The sequence below is a fragment of the Momordica charantia genome, assembly GCF_013281855.1.
Source record: "Momordica charantia cultivar OHB3-1 chromosome 8 unlocalized genomic scaffold, Mcharantia_2.0 BLBB01000008.1, whole genome shotgun sequence".
In the NCBI taxonomy this organism is placed as follows: domain Eukaryota; kingdom Viridiplantae; phylum Streptophyta; class Magnoliopsida; order Cucurbitales; family Cucurbitaceae; genus Momordica; species Momordica charantia.
Window position 1 is genome coordinate 32,956,564 of NW_028275166.1, and position 16,721 is coordinate 32,973,284.

Here is a 16,721-nt window from a genome sequence, read left to right on the forward strand (position 1 = left end):
GAATAACAACTTAAATAAGATTGAAAATACTATATATAAAATAAGAAAATTTATATAACAAACGCCATGAACTCTATAAAGACTTAAAAAAAAAGTAGTGGAAGAAGAAATTAGAATCCTAAACAAACTTTTTGGGGGTCGAAGCATAAATTTCCATTAAGAATTAAAAGTCAAGTCAAGGCACTTCCTTTGCACTAAGGGTGGAGTATTGACTATTCAAACATTACCTATTTATTCCATATATTTTCTTAACCAATATAAGATTTATAGCTTTTTTCTTTTTCTATCGGCGAGTGTCGAGACCAACTTACGCACAATTCATAATTGTACTATATTTGATTGTCAGAAAAATTCATAGAATATTGAAATCTCAGGTAGATGGTCACCATGGTTTGAACTTATTTCCTCTAAATATGACTTACTTATAGCTTTCGTAATGTCTTTTTCAAAATGGTATATATTCACTTACAAAAATATTAATACTTTAATTAGTTGAATTATATTCAGGTTGGGTCAATTATATTAATGCTTTTTTTTTAGTATAACATGTGGGGTGAGAGATCGAATTTATAACCTCCTCTTGATAAGAGATAAGTGCATTAACCACTTGAGCTATGCTCGGTTTGGCCTATTAAAACTCAACTTAAAAGAACTAGTCCCACAAAATTAATGGTCTAACTAGCACCTTGTATATAGCTAATCATAAATTTTTGAAAAAGAAAAATCAATGAAGGGTATTAAATAATTTTACTATTAATTTCAAATTTAAGGTTGAATTGAAGGAAGTTGAAAGTTCTAATATTAAAATTAACTCAAGTTAAACATATGGATAAAAATTATCCTCTCTTTGAATTAATTTATATAATTAATACTCATATTTATATCCACACAATCGGTATTTTTGAATTTTCATCAATATTTATATGATATTATTCAATATTGTTATCCAGCTCTTTAAATGTATAGAAATGTGGATAAAAATATTTAAAAATAGGTACAAATGTTCAACTTTGGCTGCCAACTTGAATCATGGAGCTTAATTTGCAATCTTGACTTTTTCCCACTCAGTTTTTCCACCTTATAATACAATTTTTCTTTTTTAAAATCAAGTTTAGAATATGGTTTTGCTGTTTAATTCTTTATTTGTTTTCTATTTTGTCTTTAAATTTTTTAAAGTTTGCTTTTCATTTGTGAATTTTACCCTTTATCTATCCTGTTTCTTGAACATTTAAAATCTCAAATTTAGTTGTTAAAGACTCTATTTAATGACCGTTTCCTTTTTTATTCTTTGTTTTTTAAAATTATTCCTTATTTTCAAAATTTTTGTTGGTATGTTTTTAACTTTTCTTAGATACACATTTTTTTTTCTCTACAAAATTTTGGATCTTCTTTCTCAGCTTAATTTTTAAATATGTAAAACCAAAAATAAAATAGTTATGAAATAGCGTTTAAATTTTCGTCATTATTTTTTGGAAAAATAACAATCTTAAGTACTGGAGTGTCAAATACATAATTAGGTCTTAATGGTGGATAAAAAAGTGGATTTATCCTTGAAATTACATGGTCACATTATTAATCATTTGATATAGTCACATTATCAATCAATAACTATGTATTAAAAGATAGACTTGAAATCGATCAAAAAAAAAAAAGATAAGACTTGAAAACTGGCCACTTTTAGCAAATTTTAAAATATTCTAAACGTTACAACTCAATATATATTTTATGAATATTTGAACTCTAGATAAGATTATATTAAACTAAATATATCATTTGATCTTGGATTTGGTTTCCAATATTTTGAAAATTTCAATTTCTATCTCTTTTAAGTGTTTCATAACTTTTCAATTAAATCTCAAAGTAAGTTGAGTGGTAATTGACATGTATCTCCAACCAAGAAGGTAGTAGTGAGTTCGATCCCCCATCCCACATGTTGTACCTAATAAAAAAAACTTTTCAATTAAAATACCGTTCTCAAATCTCTCCTCACGATAACATCTCACTTGTAGATTTTTAAATCGAGTTAGATAAGATACAAATGAAATAATAAAAAAATAAAAATCATCTCATTAAAAAAAAGCATTTTATTTTCATAAAAAAAAGTTAAAAAATATATCACCCCACAATTCTATTATTAAATTTTAACAACCTTACTAGATAGGATCAATATAGAGACGATGAGCAAACTCGAACTTTAGAAACATGAAATTTTATAGATCCAAATATTCGCATCAAATTTTCTTTTCAAAGTGCATGTTCACTGAGTTAAAAGTAACTCCAAATTTTGAGCTCAAATCCACCCCACTTTTTACACCAAAGTAATTGATATATATTATTGACATAGTTGATAATGAAGAGAAGTAGTACCACCAATTCGAGTAATATAGCTCAATAAAAAAGATATCTTTTTAGTTTTTTTTGTAGTGTTAAATATCTTGACGAGAAGAAAATTCAAAGGGCGGCTAAGAATGGAAATAAATACCATTTTTATTACGGTATGTTTGATTTGACGTATAGGATGAGAGGGAGAAATGAATGAGATTTGAGTGGAAAAGTATGCCCTCATCTTCCTCTATAAATTAAAGCAATCTCCCAACCAAACCACACATACACAAAAAAAAAAACACAAAACATTTAGTGATACAGAGATTAAGAGGGAGAGAGAATATGGAGAGAGGAATTTTGGTGATGTTGGTTTTGGGTTTGTGCCTTTTGGGTGTGGCCAATGCCCAAAGTGCCACAAATGTTAGGGCTACATATCACTTGTACAACCCACAAAACATCAATTGGGATTATCTTAGGGCAAGTGTCTTCTGTGCCACATGGGATGCCAACAAGCCCTTGGAGTGGCGCCGCCGTTACGGCTGGACCGCCTTTTGTGGCCCTGTCGGCCCTCGTGGCCAAGCTTCCTGCGGTCGCTGCTTGAGGGTATGTATGCAAGTCTTCTCTTCACGAGTTTTGATTTTACGAACAATATATCAACAATTTGGGTTAAAAAAATTGTTTGGAAGCTGAGGAAATTCATTGCAATGTGTGCAGGTGACCAACACTGAAACTAGAGCTTCAGCAATAGTAAGGATTGTGGATCAATGTGCCAATGGAGGATTAGATTTGGATGTGAATGTTTTTAATAGCATTGACACCAATGGAAATGGACATGCTCGTGGCCATATGTTCGTCAATTACCAGTTTGTCAATTGCTGAGATTCTTCTTTTACTTCATTCTTCCTAAGAAGAAGAATGAGGAAAAGAAAATCATGTATGCGCGACTGGATAAATAAATTATGAATAAATGATGAACTAAGTGTTTTTCAATTCTATGAGCTACGAATTTGAAGTTGAGATTAATTCGACGTGTGTGTGAGATAACTTTAGAGTATGTATTGCTTTCATTATAAATACTTCGATAAATAAATACGTAGATAAAAAGTTTTAAAATGGTCGTTTGAAAGCACGATTTCAAGAGATTTAAAATTATTTACCATAGACAAAATCAATAAACAAACAAGTGTCAAAAAATTTCAAAAAACTCTCTCTTATACTTCTATTTGTACTTCTTGATATTTCAATTTTTGTAAGCAATTAGTTTTTGAAAAAATCGAGGGAAATAAACAGGTGGATAAAATAAAGTGATACACGCAACATAACTCTTTGAAGCAATGCATATAGATCTATTTTACCGATCGTGTTAAGTTATTTTGTTTAGAAATCCATTTCATTGTACCATTAGTCTGCCACATCATTATTTAGTCAATAGTGTTATCGATATAAACTATTTCTTGTAATTTAATCTCAAAATTTTTGTTAGAACTAGAATAAGAACTCGAAGATATGTATATAAAAAATTAAAAAAAAATGGTCAAATAAATCATTGGCTGACAACTTTGAAATAAAAGTCAAATCCAAAACATGTGAGGGAAAAAAATAAAAGAAAAGAAAACTAATCTATGTATCTATAAGAAAATGGGAGTAAAGAATGTTCTAGAAGTGGCTCTCTCTTTGCAAATTCTTGACCTTGACCTAGCTCTTGTTTATTCTTCGAACACCCACAAAGTTTTTCAAAATTTAATTGTTTTGGGCCTAATTACACCCTTCGTTTTTTCTTCCTCAGATAATTACACTTTAAAGAAAATAAAATTTTGATTTCAAACTAATTTTTCTTTTTTATCAATTTGTTTAGGATATATGCGATAATATTTCTCATTTCTTGCCTTTTTTTGTTTTTTTTTATTTCATTCTCTATTTCTTTTCATTATCCAAGACTAACTGTTTAGTAATTATTTCTAATTTTTTTGTTCTCGTTTTGCTATTACAAAATATAAATGTGTTTAATAATCATTATTTCTTCTATTTTTCAAACATTAAATTTAAAAACTTTTGCTTCAAAAATAACTTTTACGCTATTTTGGCCTATATATATATAAGCGCCATAAAGGGCTATTATGTAACTTTTACTTTTATATATATATATATATATATATATAATAGCCCTTTTATTAATGGTTTTGAAAATTTGATAACAAAAATAGGTTCAATTTGATGTTGTTTTTACTTTTTTATTTTAAAAAATTGAACTTAGGAAAATTATTTTGAGCTATATTTTTTTGTTCGTTTAAACTATTTTTTTTAATACAATATATTGGGGAGGGGGTTCGAGCTCACAGTCTCATGGTTGGAAGTATATGTCAATTACCGCTCAGTTATGCTCGTTTGGTTCGTTTAAACTATTTAAGAATAGTACTTTTGAGATCTGAGTTAAATTAGAAACAAAAGATATAGTTTTGAAAACTATTAGGAAAGAAAATAGAACGTTTGAAATTTTAAAAACTATAACAAAGTAAGCATAAAAAGCAGATGACAAGAAAGGATTCAAACCTATTTAATATTATCAATTCTAGTGAACAAAAATGTCAAAGTAATTAAATCTATGAGGAAAAAGAATTACCAATCTTATCTTCTTGAGTTCCAAATTTGATTTTGACTTTCTATGGAAATCACTGCACGTCCGAATCCAAAATATTTATCAAACAGCATAGTTCAACTAGATAAGATATATATCTTCAATTAAAAGTTGTCAGTTCGAATCTTCACCTTTCATAATTGTTGCACTCATTAAAAAAAAAATTCATAAACCTTATGAGTTAAAATCTCAAACTTTAAAACATTTTGCCCCGTTTCTTTTTAGTTTTCTGTTTTTGAAATAATTATATTTATTTTGTCACATTTTCACCTTCTTAAAAAACATATTTAAACTCTTAGCTAAATTTAAAAAGATTGATTTTTTTTTTCAAATTTTGGTTTTGATTTTGAGAACAATCCTCAAGGTGGCTTGTAGTGATTAATATTATGAATTCAATTTAAGTAAAAAAAAAATACGTTAATGACAATCAATTGTACTTAAATCTCTCGTTTCAAAATCACTCATTCTACCATCATTCTCAAATACATCCTATAATCCAAACAACACTAAGCAAACCCTATATCTACGAAGTCCTCAAAACCACACTAAAATTGAATGGGCACATAGAGAGAGAGAAAAAAATGTACTTTGAAAATTCTGAGCCAATATATTGTGCAACAACAAGTAACATTGTTGTAAACGACTGCAGGCCATTGTGAGTAGACATGGAAAAAACACAGTTATGATCATGTTGGAGATGACAAATTCTTCCCCATTCTCAACATATTCTTGGAGATTTCAATCCCTCCCTCTATAAATTCATGCCCCCATTGACACCCATTTCCCAAAAACCCACAAAAACAGAGAGACAGAGAAGAGGAAAATAAATGGAGACAAAAAGTTTGAGGATGTTGGGTATGATAATGTTGTGTTGTTGTCTTGTAATTAGAGTGTCGGAAGGGCAAAGTGGGAGCAATGTGAGAGCAACATATAACTTGTACAATGCTCCACAGATCAATTGGGATTTGAATGCTGTGAGTGCTTTCTGTGCAACATGGGATGCCAATCAGCCTTTAGAGTGGCGCAGCCAATATGGATGGACTGCCTTCTGTGGCCCTGTTGGCCCCCATGGCCAGGATTCTTGTGGCCAATGCCTACTGGTAATGGCTTGATTCTGAATGGTTTCTCACACACACCAACATTTTTAATGATGAACCTGAATCCTACAACAAAGCCCACTTCTTCTTTTAATTAGATACTGAGATATGATATTGATGATATGGAATGTGTGAAAGTGTTGGGATGGAAAGCTGTTGGGTGGCGGCAATGACCACGTGCTGCAAGGCGGGCGATTGTGTAGGGGGCTGGCTGCTGTCAAGTGTGCAGACCCTCGAAAGATTGATATGTCGCGTGGCGTGGAGCTAGTTGTTGCTACCATCCGACTCCATCCGTGCGATATCAAATTAGATCAATACTCATGCCCCTACATTGAGCAGGGGAGAGAGAGTGGGTTGTCGAGTCGAACTCGAGGTAGGCTTGCTTCGACAATGCTGGCACATGGCTATTTCGTTCATCGAATTTCGATGATAAGAAACAGTCTAGCTTGCAGAGTTGCGGCATGATTGCTTTGAGCCAGACGAAATCCTCCATTGTCATTCTGCTGTTCAACGGAAGGGCTCACCCCAAAAAAAAATTTTTGAAATCTGTTGGGTGGGATCAACAATGCCAACGTGCTGAAAGGCGGGCGATCGTGTAGGGGGCTGGGAGTTGTCAAGCGTGCAGACTCTCGAAAGATTGATGTGTTGCACGGCAATGAACTAGTTGTCGCTACCATCCAACCCCACCCATGGGATATTAAATTAGATGAATACTCATACCCCTACATCGAGAGAGAGAGAGGGTTGTTGAGTCTAACTTAAGGTGGCCTTGCTTCGACGATGCTTGCACGTAGTTGTTTTGTTCGTTGAATTTCGTTCTGGTGTGCTTGCTTCGAGCCATGCGAAATCCCCCACTATCGTTCTCCTGGTGGACGAAAGGGCTCACCCCGCCAAAAAAAAAAAAGGAGAGATAGAAATCTGTTGGGTGGGATCGACAATGGCGAAGGCGGGCGGTCGAGTAGGGGCTGAGGCGTCCCTACCTCTCTAATAGAATGATATTTTGATTTCAACCGTCTATACCTAAAAAAAACATAAATCAATGGAGAGGTAGTGTCTTTGTTTGAACTTTTTTGTTTGGAGACTGAGAAAATGCATCAATTTGCAGGTGACCAACACTGAAACAGGAGCTCAACAAACAGTGAGAATTGTGGATCAGTGTAGCAATGGAGGCCTGGATTTGGATGTTGGAGTGTTCCAAAGTCTCGACACCAATGGAAATGGCAATGCTAATGGCTTCCTCACAGTCAACTATGATTTTGTCAATTGTTGATCAGATCAAAGAAGGAAAAAACGGGAAAATAATGTTGTATTGATCATAAATTGTATTCAGCTGCCTCCTTAAATTTCAAATGATCACTTTTGTTTAAACAAATTGAAATCATAAGTCAAATTTTGATTAAGAAATTAAGGTTGTAATTGATTTCAGAGTGACAAACCAGAATCTTCATCCTCATCCAAGGATGAAGCATAGACAAAATAAAGAGCCCAAATCAAAGCAAACACCCCTGCAAGAATCCACGCTAGAAGGTTGTTGCTTAAGCCAAAGGGCAGCCCTGTCCCTTCTGTGCTCAACCTCTCATCCACCAGCGCCGCCGCGGGACCCGCTGCTGCCACCACAGCTGCCACCACCGCCGCCATGGTCACCGAGACCGTGCTTTCTCCTGAGCTCTTACATTCTGGCCTCTCTTCAACCTTGCACTTAATCCCTCCCTTCTTCATCTTTGGCACCATAAGCAACCCTGCAAAATAAAACTACAGTTTTAGTTTATATGAGATTTTTTTTTTCTTTACAACGAGGGGAGGGGTTGAAGCTCTACTCTCCTGTACCCAAAAATATCCATGCCCATCCCAAGGTTGGGATCCAGGAGACATCAAGGATTTTTTATATTAAATTCATCAGGAGATTCGAACTTAGACCTCAGAGCCAATATGACCAAGAGACTCCAAATTCTCATCGACCAGATTGTAACTTGGAGGCCCGTTTTAGTTTATATGATTTGAGCTCGTGATGGGTAAATATTTCAAAATATATCTTTTTATACATAAACACGCGCTTATTTAAACATATATGTAACGAGTTAGAATCAGAATATTCGAAAAGCCCGTGTGATCTTTTCATTTTCTAATGTAGTAACTTATATTAACTTATCCTCACTATGTCACGTCTAAAGAAAATATGTCACCGTGGAAAACATGGTATATTTTGGGACTAAATCACAGTAGTTAAAAAAGGAAACTTTTAAAAGGGTAGAAACCAAATTAAGACAAGCTTAGTTCCATAGGACTAAACGGATAATATAACCTAAAAGGAGAAAGATTGAACCAAAACCCAGTTCAGTTCTTGGAGGGAAGAAAAGGAAAGTAATGGCTTTTTCTCCAATGGGATGAAATAAAGTAGTGAAAAAGGTGTTTGAGATTGAAGAAACTCACTGGGAGCAGCCATGGCCGGCAATGGATGAAGCTTGGGTGATCCTTTGAGTGTAAGCCCTGAATGAGAAAGCAGTGTGGAAGCCATTTTTTCCGGCCAAAAAACCTGCAACACTCGGATCTAAAGATTTCTTCTTTTTTTTTTGTTGTTGTTGTTCTCTTTTTGTGTCTATAAGCTCAGTTGTTTGTGATGAGCAGTGGAAAGTGATGTTTTCTATGCACCACACAATTTGGATATGAGAACAGCCAAACAGTTTCTTGTGCTCAATCCTCATTCACCAATCCCTGCTCTCCACGTGTCCCTCTCCATCCATGTGCTGTAACAGGGAAATCTGGTGTCATTGTTTATAATGGTGCAATATTCAACAACTTATAGATCTCATGCACTTGTTTAGTTGGTTGTTTGGTTGAGGAAGAAATAAAGAATGGAGATCTCAATACTTTCAAGAGTACAAATGAAAAAAGCATTTAGTAATGAATAAACATCTGATTGAGAGTTTATTTAGTAAAATTTTCGGCTCTAATTTCTAAAAAACATAAGCATGATAACTGTTTTTGTTTATTATATAGAATTTTTAAAAACAACTAAAAAACTTAAGCGTGATAACTATTTTTGTTTATTATGTAGATTTTTTAAAAAGAATAAATATAACATAAAATATTTGAATATTCAATTTGAAAATTTTAATTTCATATAAAATTTCTACTTTTTTTTAATAAAAAAAATATTTAGAGAGAACCACGACCTGCTTATCAAACATGTTTATGTTTCTTTTTTAAATTAAAAAAAAATCAAGAAACGCCTACCAAACATAGTTCTGTTTTTTTCTTAGGAAACGAAAAACAAAAAGTGAGAAACAAGAAAAAAGATTCTTCAGTTACAATCACTTACCCAAATTATGTTCAACCATTTAGCATTACAAAATTATAACTTATCACTTACCCAAATTATGTTCAACCATTTAGCATTACAAAATTATAACTTATAGTAAACGAACAAGATAAAGTTAACATGAAGTGAGCTCAATTTATCAAGATCAACTTTTGTCAAGAGATTAATTAACATGAACTGAGCTCAATTTGTCAAGATATTAACAACTTTTGTCAAGAGATTAACAACCTTCCGTACAATAGATCAGAGGTTCAAATCCCCTGCTTGAATTGTAATATTTTCATTTTTCACCCAAAAATAACATATAAGAAACTTGTAGGCTGACAATTTTGGTAAGAAGAGTGACACCAGTGACTATAGAAGAATCAAAAGAGACCCAAAAATGGAACGAGAGGCAGCACTGGACCAATTGTTCATTATATATGGGTATACCAATGAAATAAAACAATCAAAGAATTCAGATATATAATAATCATCTGCATGTTCAAGCAAACATGATGAACCCGAAGGCTTCAGGTCAGAACTGTGATGCTCATTAAACACTATGCAAAGATGTAACGACGTACAGATGCAAGACGGGAACTCAGAAGCACGTTAAGGGGTCTGGACTTTGCGACAATATGAGAGGACCATCACAAAGTCCTTAGCAGACGAGCCAATGGACGCTGGAATTTTCTTTGCCGTCGACGCTGTTCGAAACCACAAATCGACCAAGTTCTGTAGCTGCTGCGATGGAAGCACGGGCTGACCCCGACACAATATTTCCACCTGTGAAGGAAAATTATTCAAAAGAACATAATGATAAAGTATTTGGGCACTTTTGAAATAAGCTCATGAAATAACATTCAAGTTCTGGGCATGTGGCAACTGCAGCACAATCATTCACTGAAAAGTTGTACTGGGCAAATTTATATATGCCTACTGAGTTTCAAGTTCAATATTTTGAGACTCTAATTCGGTTTCGGTTTCGGTTTCATGATTCACATTTTATTGTGCAGAATTCAATAGAATAATAGATAAAAATATAGGCTACCCCCCCCCCACCCCCCAAAAAAAATGGAGTTTTCAATGAAAGCAACTTTACTGTGGTAGAAAGAAAGGTTAAATTGCAGTCTGGTCCCTATAATCTGTCTGTGGTTTCATTTACTTTCTCTTTTCTTTAAACTAATTTAGCCTCTGCGTGCTGAGAATGTAACAAATAATTCTCTACATATTAAAAAATATGGGAAGTAATATATGAATTGTCTTTTTTAATGTATAAGCAATGGGGAAAAAAAGCACATGTGCAACCAAATCTTGATTGAGAGCATGTCACCGGATCGAAATTATAGGGACCAAAAAATACACCGAGACAAAATGGTCAGCAACTATTAAAGCAGAAACATGACCAAGATTTTCGAAGTGAACAAATCCTCACATCAAAACCACAAGAAATTTCAATTTTATAATGCAGAAAAGAAAAAATAAATGAAATCAAAAGCAAGTCTTATCTATACTTCAGACCACATGCAAAATCTCATTTATGTATGCCATGATTAAGTAGATGGAACATATGTCTAAATGATTAAACAGTAATTTCACAGGAGGAAAAACCAAGATGGATAAAGGGGAGTCTTTATCAATAGGAAACAGAACACATTTTGAAAAAAAATCTATGAGGCTTTTCAATAAAGCCAACATATTGACAAAGCTACTACTCTTGAGCTTATAACCAGGGAAGAAAATATCAATCGATATTTCCATGAATCACAGGTTCATCGATATTAAAGGTCACTGATGTTTCTAGAGCATCGTAAAAATATCAATGAATGAAATATAAAAGGTCAACAAAATATCTTGAGATAAGTACTGATAGTTTTAATGTATATTCTATATTTCCACGATTTTTTTCAAGAATATATATCCGCATCAAAATTTTATCGACGGCTGCACAAAGTTGAGGTCTCAACACTTGTGTCGATAACTAAATCCTCAATTATAACACAATGTCCAAAGGGTTAAAATTTTAAGACTTCTATCAGTTCTCCAAACTAATTATTTTTTTGGGAAGGCAACAGAGAACTCACCTCAGCTTCACTCTTAAGATCTAGTTTCTTTACAAGGTACTTCTGGATAGAAGAAACAGGCATTTTCCCATCCCTGTAGTAAGAAATGAATTAACTAATAGTCAGAACAGAATAGTAATTAGCAAGTGATTGTCGGTTAACTTCACATATATTAGGTAAACAACAGGACTTTAAAAAGATACCACAGAGATTTTGGACATTATGCTATAAAAAGTGGCAAATGATTAGTTTGCCGATACAAATTTGATCAAGACCACGAAAAAAGGACACTTGACTTTAAATTTAAAAATTTATATATTTGTGCTAATTTGATTGACGGAAAAATCTAAATGAAGTAACAAGACGTGAGGAACTTACTTTATTCTCAAGTAAGAAGTTGATATTTGAGGCAACGAAAAACCTCCTTTCCTATAACTTTTGATAAAAAATCAGTCAAGCAGAAACTTCAATACATATTCGACTTCACAAGTGTTTATAGGTGGAGCGTGTTACCTGTCTTCTGAAGCAATTAATGAGAACCAAATTGGATTGTTTCTTCTACATTTCGCAGCTGATGCATCAAGCACGACATGTGCTGGGGAGCCTAGCTCACCAGATGCAGCTGCCTTGTTACGAGCGGTTGCCCGCAACCTTTTACGTTTCATGGATTCTGGGAGTAATGTGGTCCCATTATGCTTATCCTTTGCCTTCGGGTTGCTTCCATGCTCCTTATTTCTTGTTTTGGGCATATACAATCCGTAGTTTGGAACTCCAAGTGACAGTACTTTCTCCTTGGTTTCTTGTGCACTGAATTCACCATCGGATGGTTCCAATTTGGCTAATGATGGCACTTGGAAATTTAGCTTGGTAGACTTCGTTCGGTTAGCAGCTTCAACCAAACAATTTAAGGGTGTCCAGAGATCGGCTTTTCCTTCTACGGCACCTACATCATTCTCAAGATCCTCATGTCTTACACTGTTAGAAGGCTCAGCCAAAGATGAGTCCTGCAACAATTTCATACATTTACCAGTAGTGGAAGTATTCATACAACTATAAATGTGGGAATTTTTTCCAGCTTTTTAACAAAATTTTATAACAGAAACCCCCCATTAATAGAAGAATCCATTTACCTGCCTTCTATGCCGAACGCTTTTATTCAAATAATCGGAAGAGCTGGAACTTGATGTATCATCTTCTCCAGAATCTTCTTCTTTCTTTAGTGGTTCCTCGATGCCAAAACTACATCCTCGTGAAGCAGCCTTTCTTGCAACATTCTTGGATCTTCTTCCAGTCGAGCCACTCTGCATCGGCACTTTGGGAGTGTTAACCACCAATGAAGATAACGATCTCTCCTTCCTTTTTACAGGCAGTGAAGCCAAGGGTGAAACTTCTGGTGCACTAATCTTTCTCCTCTTAAGAGGAAATATTTTTGCTCTTATATCTTGCAAATTGTGGTCTGGCCTGAAAACAATAAATATAAATCTAAATGTGGTTGCTGAGCACATCTAAAGTTACGCATCTTCCATTCTTCTTTGTGGGATTATTCTTGCACCATATGGGTTGATATAAAATAATAAAAATCTTGGAAAGCTACTTTTAAGCATAATCGAAAAGAAGAAAAAAAAATCATTTTCAGTTAGCGTGTTAAAAAGTGATAATAACATTAAATGGCTGAGCAGCCAAAAGAAAATGTAAAATTTTAGCATTGCAAAATCTCATCAAGGAAACACCAGATTAAAGTCCTGTACAGGATCGTTATGGATTTACAGCCAAGAGAAAGGACCTAAAATTTAGCAGTAATAAATATAGTCCAAGGAGACAACAAACTGAACTCCTTTCAATAATTGTGGATTTTAAGTCAATTATTTTACATCACGAAAGACTGTCATAATATTTGTACACCATCTTCTTTTCTCATGTGAGAAGTTCTAATAAAGAAAACGTCGAATGTTTTTCTCAGTACATCAAAAAGCTTGAGTAAAGCTCAATTCCTCCCTACATTCAGCACAAGTACCAATACATCTCTAAAATCTTTCCACTAAGCATCTCTTGTAAAAGTCGATATTGTCTGAATTCCACTGAAAAGCCCAAAAACAAAGAGGTAGTGTGTAATACATCGACACACATCTTCGATAGTACCTGGACATATGGCTACTTCAGCAAACCAAAATTAGGTTAGTTTGATTGGAAGAGCCTGTGAGATGGTTCTAGACCATGTCCTTAAATCGGTCACACTTGAAACCTTTATCATTCATTCCTCAATTTTCTTAAGTGATCGAATGATGCTAACTTCCGGGGAAATAAAATGACGAACAAAGGGGAAGAGGCAGCGATAATCTAGGCAAAGGAGATGAAAACCGTAGGCAGATGGAGAAAGCAAGCCTGCTAAACTCTTCCATAGCCACTCCCCCCTTTTATCCCTTTGTGTTTTGTCCTCTGTTTTATACTTTCTTAATCTCTCCCTTTAGTATCAACCACCAAAATGCCGCAATATCCCAAGCCATGCTACACTACAACTGTCAAATAGCATCAACTACACTCTTTATGAGAAATAAGAGTATGCAAGCATGAACCTTCACAACTATTGAGGAACTTAGACTGCTATTTCATCCCAACAAAGTACTTTACCTAACAATTCTCAAGAGATGTCAAATTATGCAATGAAATGTAAACAACCACAGAAGTTATTTTATAAAAATTAAAAAATAAAAACAGACCTCAGTTTTTCCACAGGAAGACAGCCTAAATCAATGTTGCATACAGGACAAGAATCAGCCTCCTCATCTGAGAGTTTCTCGTATATGCATTTCCTGCAAACTGATGTGCAACCAAAATTAATGTGTTAGAAGCTAGCAATCGAGAAGCCACAGATATCTGAGTTTGAGGAAGTAATCACAAAAGTCAAAGTTAATTACAAATATTGATAAATATGTAAAAACACATCTTTTAACTGGTAAACTAAATCTTTAACGACTCGTTTGATAAAGTTTTTTTGTTTTCGTTTTCTGTTTTCATAAATTATGTTTATTTATTAACAATTTTCTGTGCATTCTATTCAAATTAAAAAGACATTTTTGAGATCTAACCTAAATTTTGTAAACTACAAAAAATAGCTTTCAAATATCTGTTTTTTGTTTCTAAAATTTGGCTAAAATTATATAAAAGTAAAAAAATAAAACAAACGAAACATGGGTACAACTACTTTTCATAAACTTATGTTTAAAAAACAAAAAACAAAAAATTGAAACAAGACAATTATCAAAAAGGCCTATACTTTTAGAACTAAAATTTTAAAAAAATAAATAAATGGAAGACGTATCATCCCATTTATAGCAGAAGGTTTCAGTAGCCTGTGAGAAAAACTCAATGCAATAACATTGTTGGGCATGTCGATACAGAAAGCACATAACACAATCTTCTGAAAACATATGCATGATAGCAACGTGTAAATGGTTTTAGATAGATTTTCAGAGTACCAAACATATTAGATATCAATGTCGAGTTCTCAATTTTTTGATGTTCAGGTAAGCAAACCCGAGACTTGAAATCTTGATGAAAAGATCAATAGCTGAGATCATTACAGAGACCTTTTGATCTGGAAAATTTTAGATTTGTAGAAGATTAGGATTGATATCTCAAGGACTTCTAATATTATACGGCTTAATTTTAATTACATATTCGTGTGATGATAATTATCCACCCCATTACGAAAAACTACTATAAAGTTCGCAATTTTGACTACTCCAACCAAGTAAACTAGCCATCTAAGAAAACAAGTCTCAAATACCCTTAAAACATCCACAGTAAGTGCAAAATATTAGCTTGTTAAGAAGCACCTTGCATTACTTTGTTATTTAAGTAGAATGTAGATCAACTGAAATCAAGTCGGTAGATTTGGGAATATGAATTAGTTGAAATTTTGAATGTTTGTAACGTAACCAAATGATCAGTAAATAAGCAAATACAACTTAACCCAGCTGGAGTAAACTGTTTAAAGAAGACAATAAAAAGAGCCATGGAAAATCAAATTGAGGAAGAGAAGAATAACTTCACACAGATATTGATCCAGATGTCGTGATTAGAATACCAAAAATAGGAAATCAAAAGCACAAGGTGAAAGATTCTACGTAAGAATTTATGAAATTGTTTGATCGAAGGAAAGGAAAAAAGAAAACACCCACGTTACCACATTACTTCTCACGAATCAAAATGCAAAAGCTCCAAAAAGCAATCACAAGGAGCAAAATTGACTGCAACCCAGATCATAAAACGACTAAAAAAAGAGGAACCAAGATGGGGGAAAACATGCAGAAGAAAGAGGCAGAGCCACAATGGAAGAAAGATCAGCTCCCAAGAGAATAAAAATCAGAGCACAAGACACAAAAAGAGAGAAGAAGTGAACTTACACGTGTGAAGGCAGAGAGATATGGTCGTAGCTTCCTTCAACAGCTTCTTGCAAAGAGGGCACGTCATGCATGTTTCAAGTATTTCCCTCTTCACTCTCACCACTTGACCCGCCATCTCCCTCTTTCCCTCTCTCTCCCTCTACTCCCTCTCTCTAAACCACATTGAACGAAACGCAGATTACAAATCCGCACAGAATCAGACGCAGATTTCGAGCGACGACGCAACGGCGGCGTATGGATTGTATTGGACGTCTCTGAGGTGTGGATCTGAGGTCGAAATCAGAGCAAGAGGGATTTGGGGTGAAATTCAGAGATGGGTTTTGGTCCGAATGGGGGAAAATTACGTGGGGTTGCCTTCTTGCTTCGATTGCGGACAAGAAAAGTACAGGGGAGGGGGAAGAAGTTTTGAGGTTTCGATGAAATAGCATGGTCTTAAAGAAACAAAAGTATATATATATATATATTATGCGCAATAAAGGGGAAACGGGGGCTCTTACTATTTTGTAGATTCGTGCATTGTTTGAGCAAAAGCGAGTGGAGAGATCGAGTTGGAGACTGAGTTGGGGTTCGAGTTTTGGTAAATTGGTAGGAGAAGTGGATAAATAGCGCCGTCAATGCTCTGCCCACGTTAACCGGAAGAACCCTATTTACAGTTTTGAGAAATTTCTCTAATTTTTTTCGAAAGATTGGACATTTGAGCTGCGGGATTTGCAATATGTCTGATTTGGTTGTGAGATGCACGGAAAATGTCGAATTGGGATTGCATTCATTGGAGCTTTATTTCTAGCTACTTTCTTTTTTTTTTAGTTTTAATTGAGTGAAAAAAAAAAATATGAACTTTAGTTGCTTTTATGGTATTGAGCTATTTTTTTTATTTGGTAAAGACAAATATTT

At 34.1% G+C, this 16,721-nt stretch overlaps 4 protein-coding genes across 5 annotated transcripts; 2 read left to right on the forward strand and 2 right to left on the reverse strand.

Moving 5' to 3' along the window:
* The first annotated feature begins 2,590 nt into the window (after positions 1–2,590).
* On the forward strand, positions 2,591–3,315 carry LOC111013095 (pathogenesis-related protein PR-4). Its single transcript, XM_022287467.2, has 2 exons — positions 2,591–2,928; positions 3,040–3,315. Exons 1-2 carry the CDS (start codon positions 2,668–2,670, stop codon positions 3,202–3,204), a joined length of 426 nt encoding a protein of 141 aa, XP_022143159.1. The 5' UTR covers positions 2,591–2,667; the 3' UTR covers positions 3,205–3,315.
* A 2,196-nt stretch (positions 3,316–5,511) lies between these two features.
* LOC111013008 (pathogenesis-related protein PR-4-like) lies at positions 5,512–7,327 on the forward strand. Its single transcript, XM_022287328.2, has 2 exons — positions 5,512–6,060; positions 7,163–7,327. Exons 1-2 carry the CDS (start codon positions 5,788–5,790, stop codon positions 7,325–7,327), a joined length of 438 nt encoding a protein of 145 aa, XP_022143020.1. The 5' UTR covers positions 5,512–5,787.
* Positions 7,328–7,341: 14 nt separating this feature from the next.
* Positions 7,342–8,684, reverse strand: LOC111013009 (photosystem II reaction center W protein, chloroplastic). Its single transcript, XM_022287329.2, has 2 exons — positions 8,488–8,684; positions 7,342–7,796 (listed from the first exon to the last, which is right to left on the reverse strand). The coding sequence occupies exons 1-2, from the start codon at positions 8,570–8,572 to the stop codon at positions 7,480–7,482; spliced, it is 402 nt and encodes a 133-aa protein (XP_022143021.1). The 5' UTR covers positions 8,573–8,684; the 3' UTR covers positions 7,342–7,479.
* A 1,075-nt stretch (positions 8,685–9,759) lies between these two features.
* LOC111013046 (E3 ubiquitin protein ligase DRIP2) lies at positions 9,760–16,545 on the reverse strand. Of its 2 annotated transcripts, none has more exons than XM_022287402.2 (7): positions 15,828–16,545; positions 14,139–14,238; positions 12,552–12,882; positions 11,935–12,425; positions 11,800–11,850; positions 11,443–11,515; positions 9,760–10,144 (listed from the first exon to the last, which is right to left on the reverse strand). In XM_022287402.2, the coding sequence occupies exons 1-7, from the start codon at positions 15,940–15,942 to the stop codon at positions 9,971–9,973; spliced, it is 1,335 nt and encodes a 444-aa protein (XP_022143094.1). In that variant the 5' UTR covers positions 15,943–16,545; the 3' UTR covers positions 9,760–9,970. The 2 variants fall into 2 exon arrangements, with proteins under 2 accessions (XP_022143094.1, XP_022143093.1); XM_022287401.2 differs by having other exon boundaries at positions 11,800–11,856.
* Between the last annotated feature and the right edge of the window lie 176 nt (positions 16,546–16,721).

Coding starts and splice junctions, on each gene's coding strand:
- LOC111013095 (XM_022287467.2), top strand. CDS start 2,668: ATGGAGAGAGGAATTTTGGTGATGTTGGTTTTGGGTTTGTGCCTTTTG. Junction 2,929..3,039: donor CCTGCGGTCGCTGCTTGAGG/GTATGTATGCAA, acceptor CAATGTGTGCAG/GTGACCAACACTGAAACTAG.
- LOC111013008 (XM_022287328.2), top strand. CDS start 5,788: ATGGAGACAAAAAGTTTGAGGATGTTGGGTATGATAATGTTGTGTTGT. Junction 6,061..7,162: donor CTTGTGGCCAATGCCTACTG/GTAATGGCTTGA, acceptor ATCAATTTGCAG/GTGACCAACACTGAAACAGG.
- LOC111013009 (XM_022287329.2), bottom strand. CDS start 8,572: ATGGCTTCCACACTGCTTTCTCATTCAGGGCTTACACTCAAAGGATCA. Junction 7,797..8,487: donor GCCGGCCATGGCTGCTCCCA/GTGAGTTTCTTC, acceptor TTTATTTTGCAG/GGTTGCTTATGGTGCCAAAG.
- LOC111013046 (XM_022287401.2), bottom strand. CDS start 15,942: ATGGCGGGTCAAGTGGTGAGAGTGAAGAGGGAAATACTTGAAACATGC. Junction 12,883..14,138: donor CTTCCTGTGGAAAAACTGAG/GTCTGTTTTTAT, acceptor TATTGTTTTCAG/GCCAGACCACAATTTGCAAG. Junction 12,426..12,551: donor GCGTTCGGCATAGAAGGCAG/GTAAATGGATTC, acceptor AAATTGTTGCAG/GACTCATCTTTGGCTGAGCC.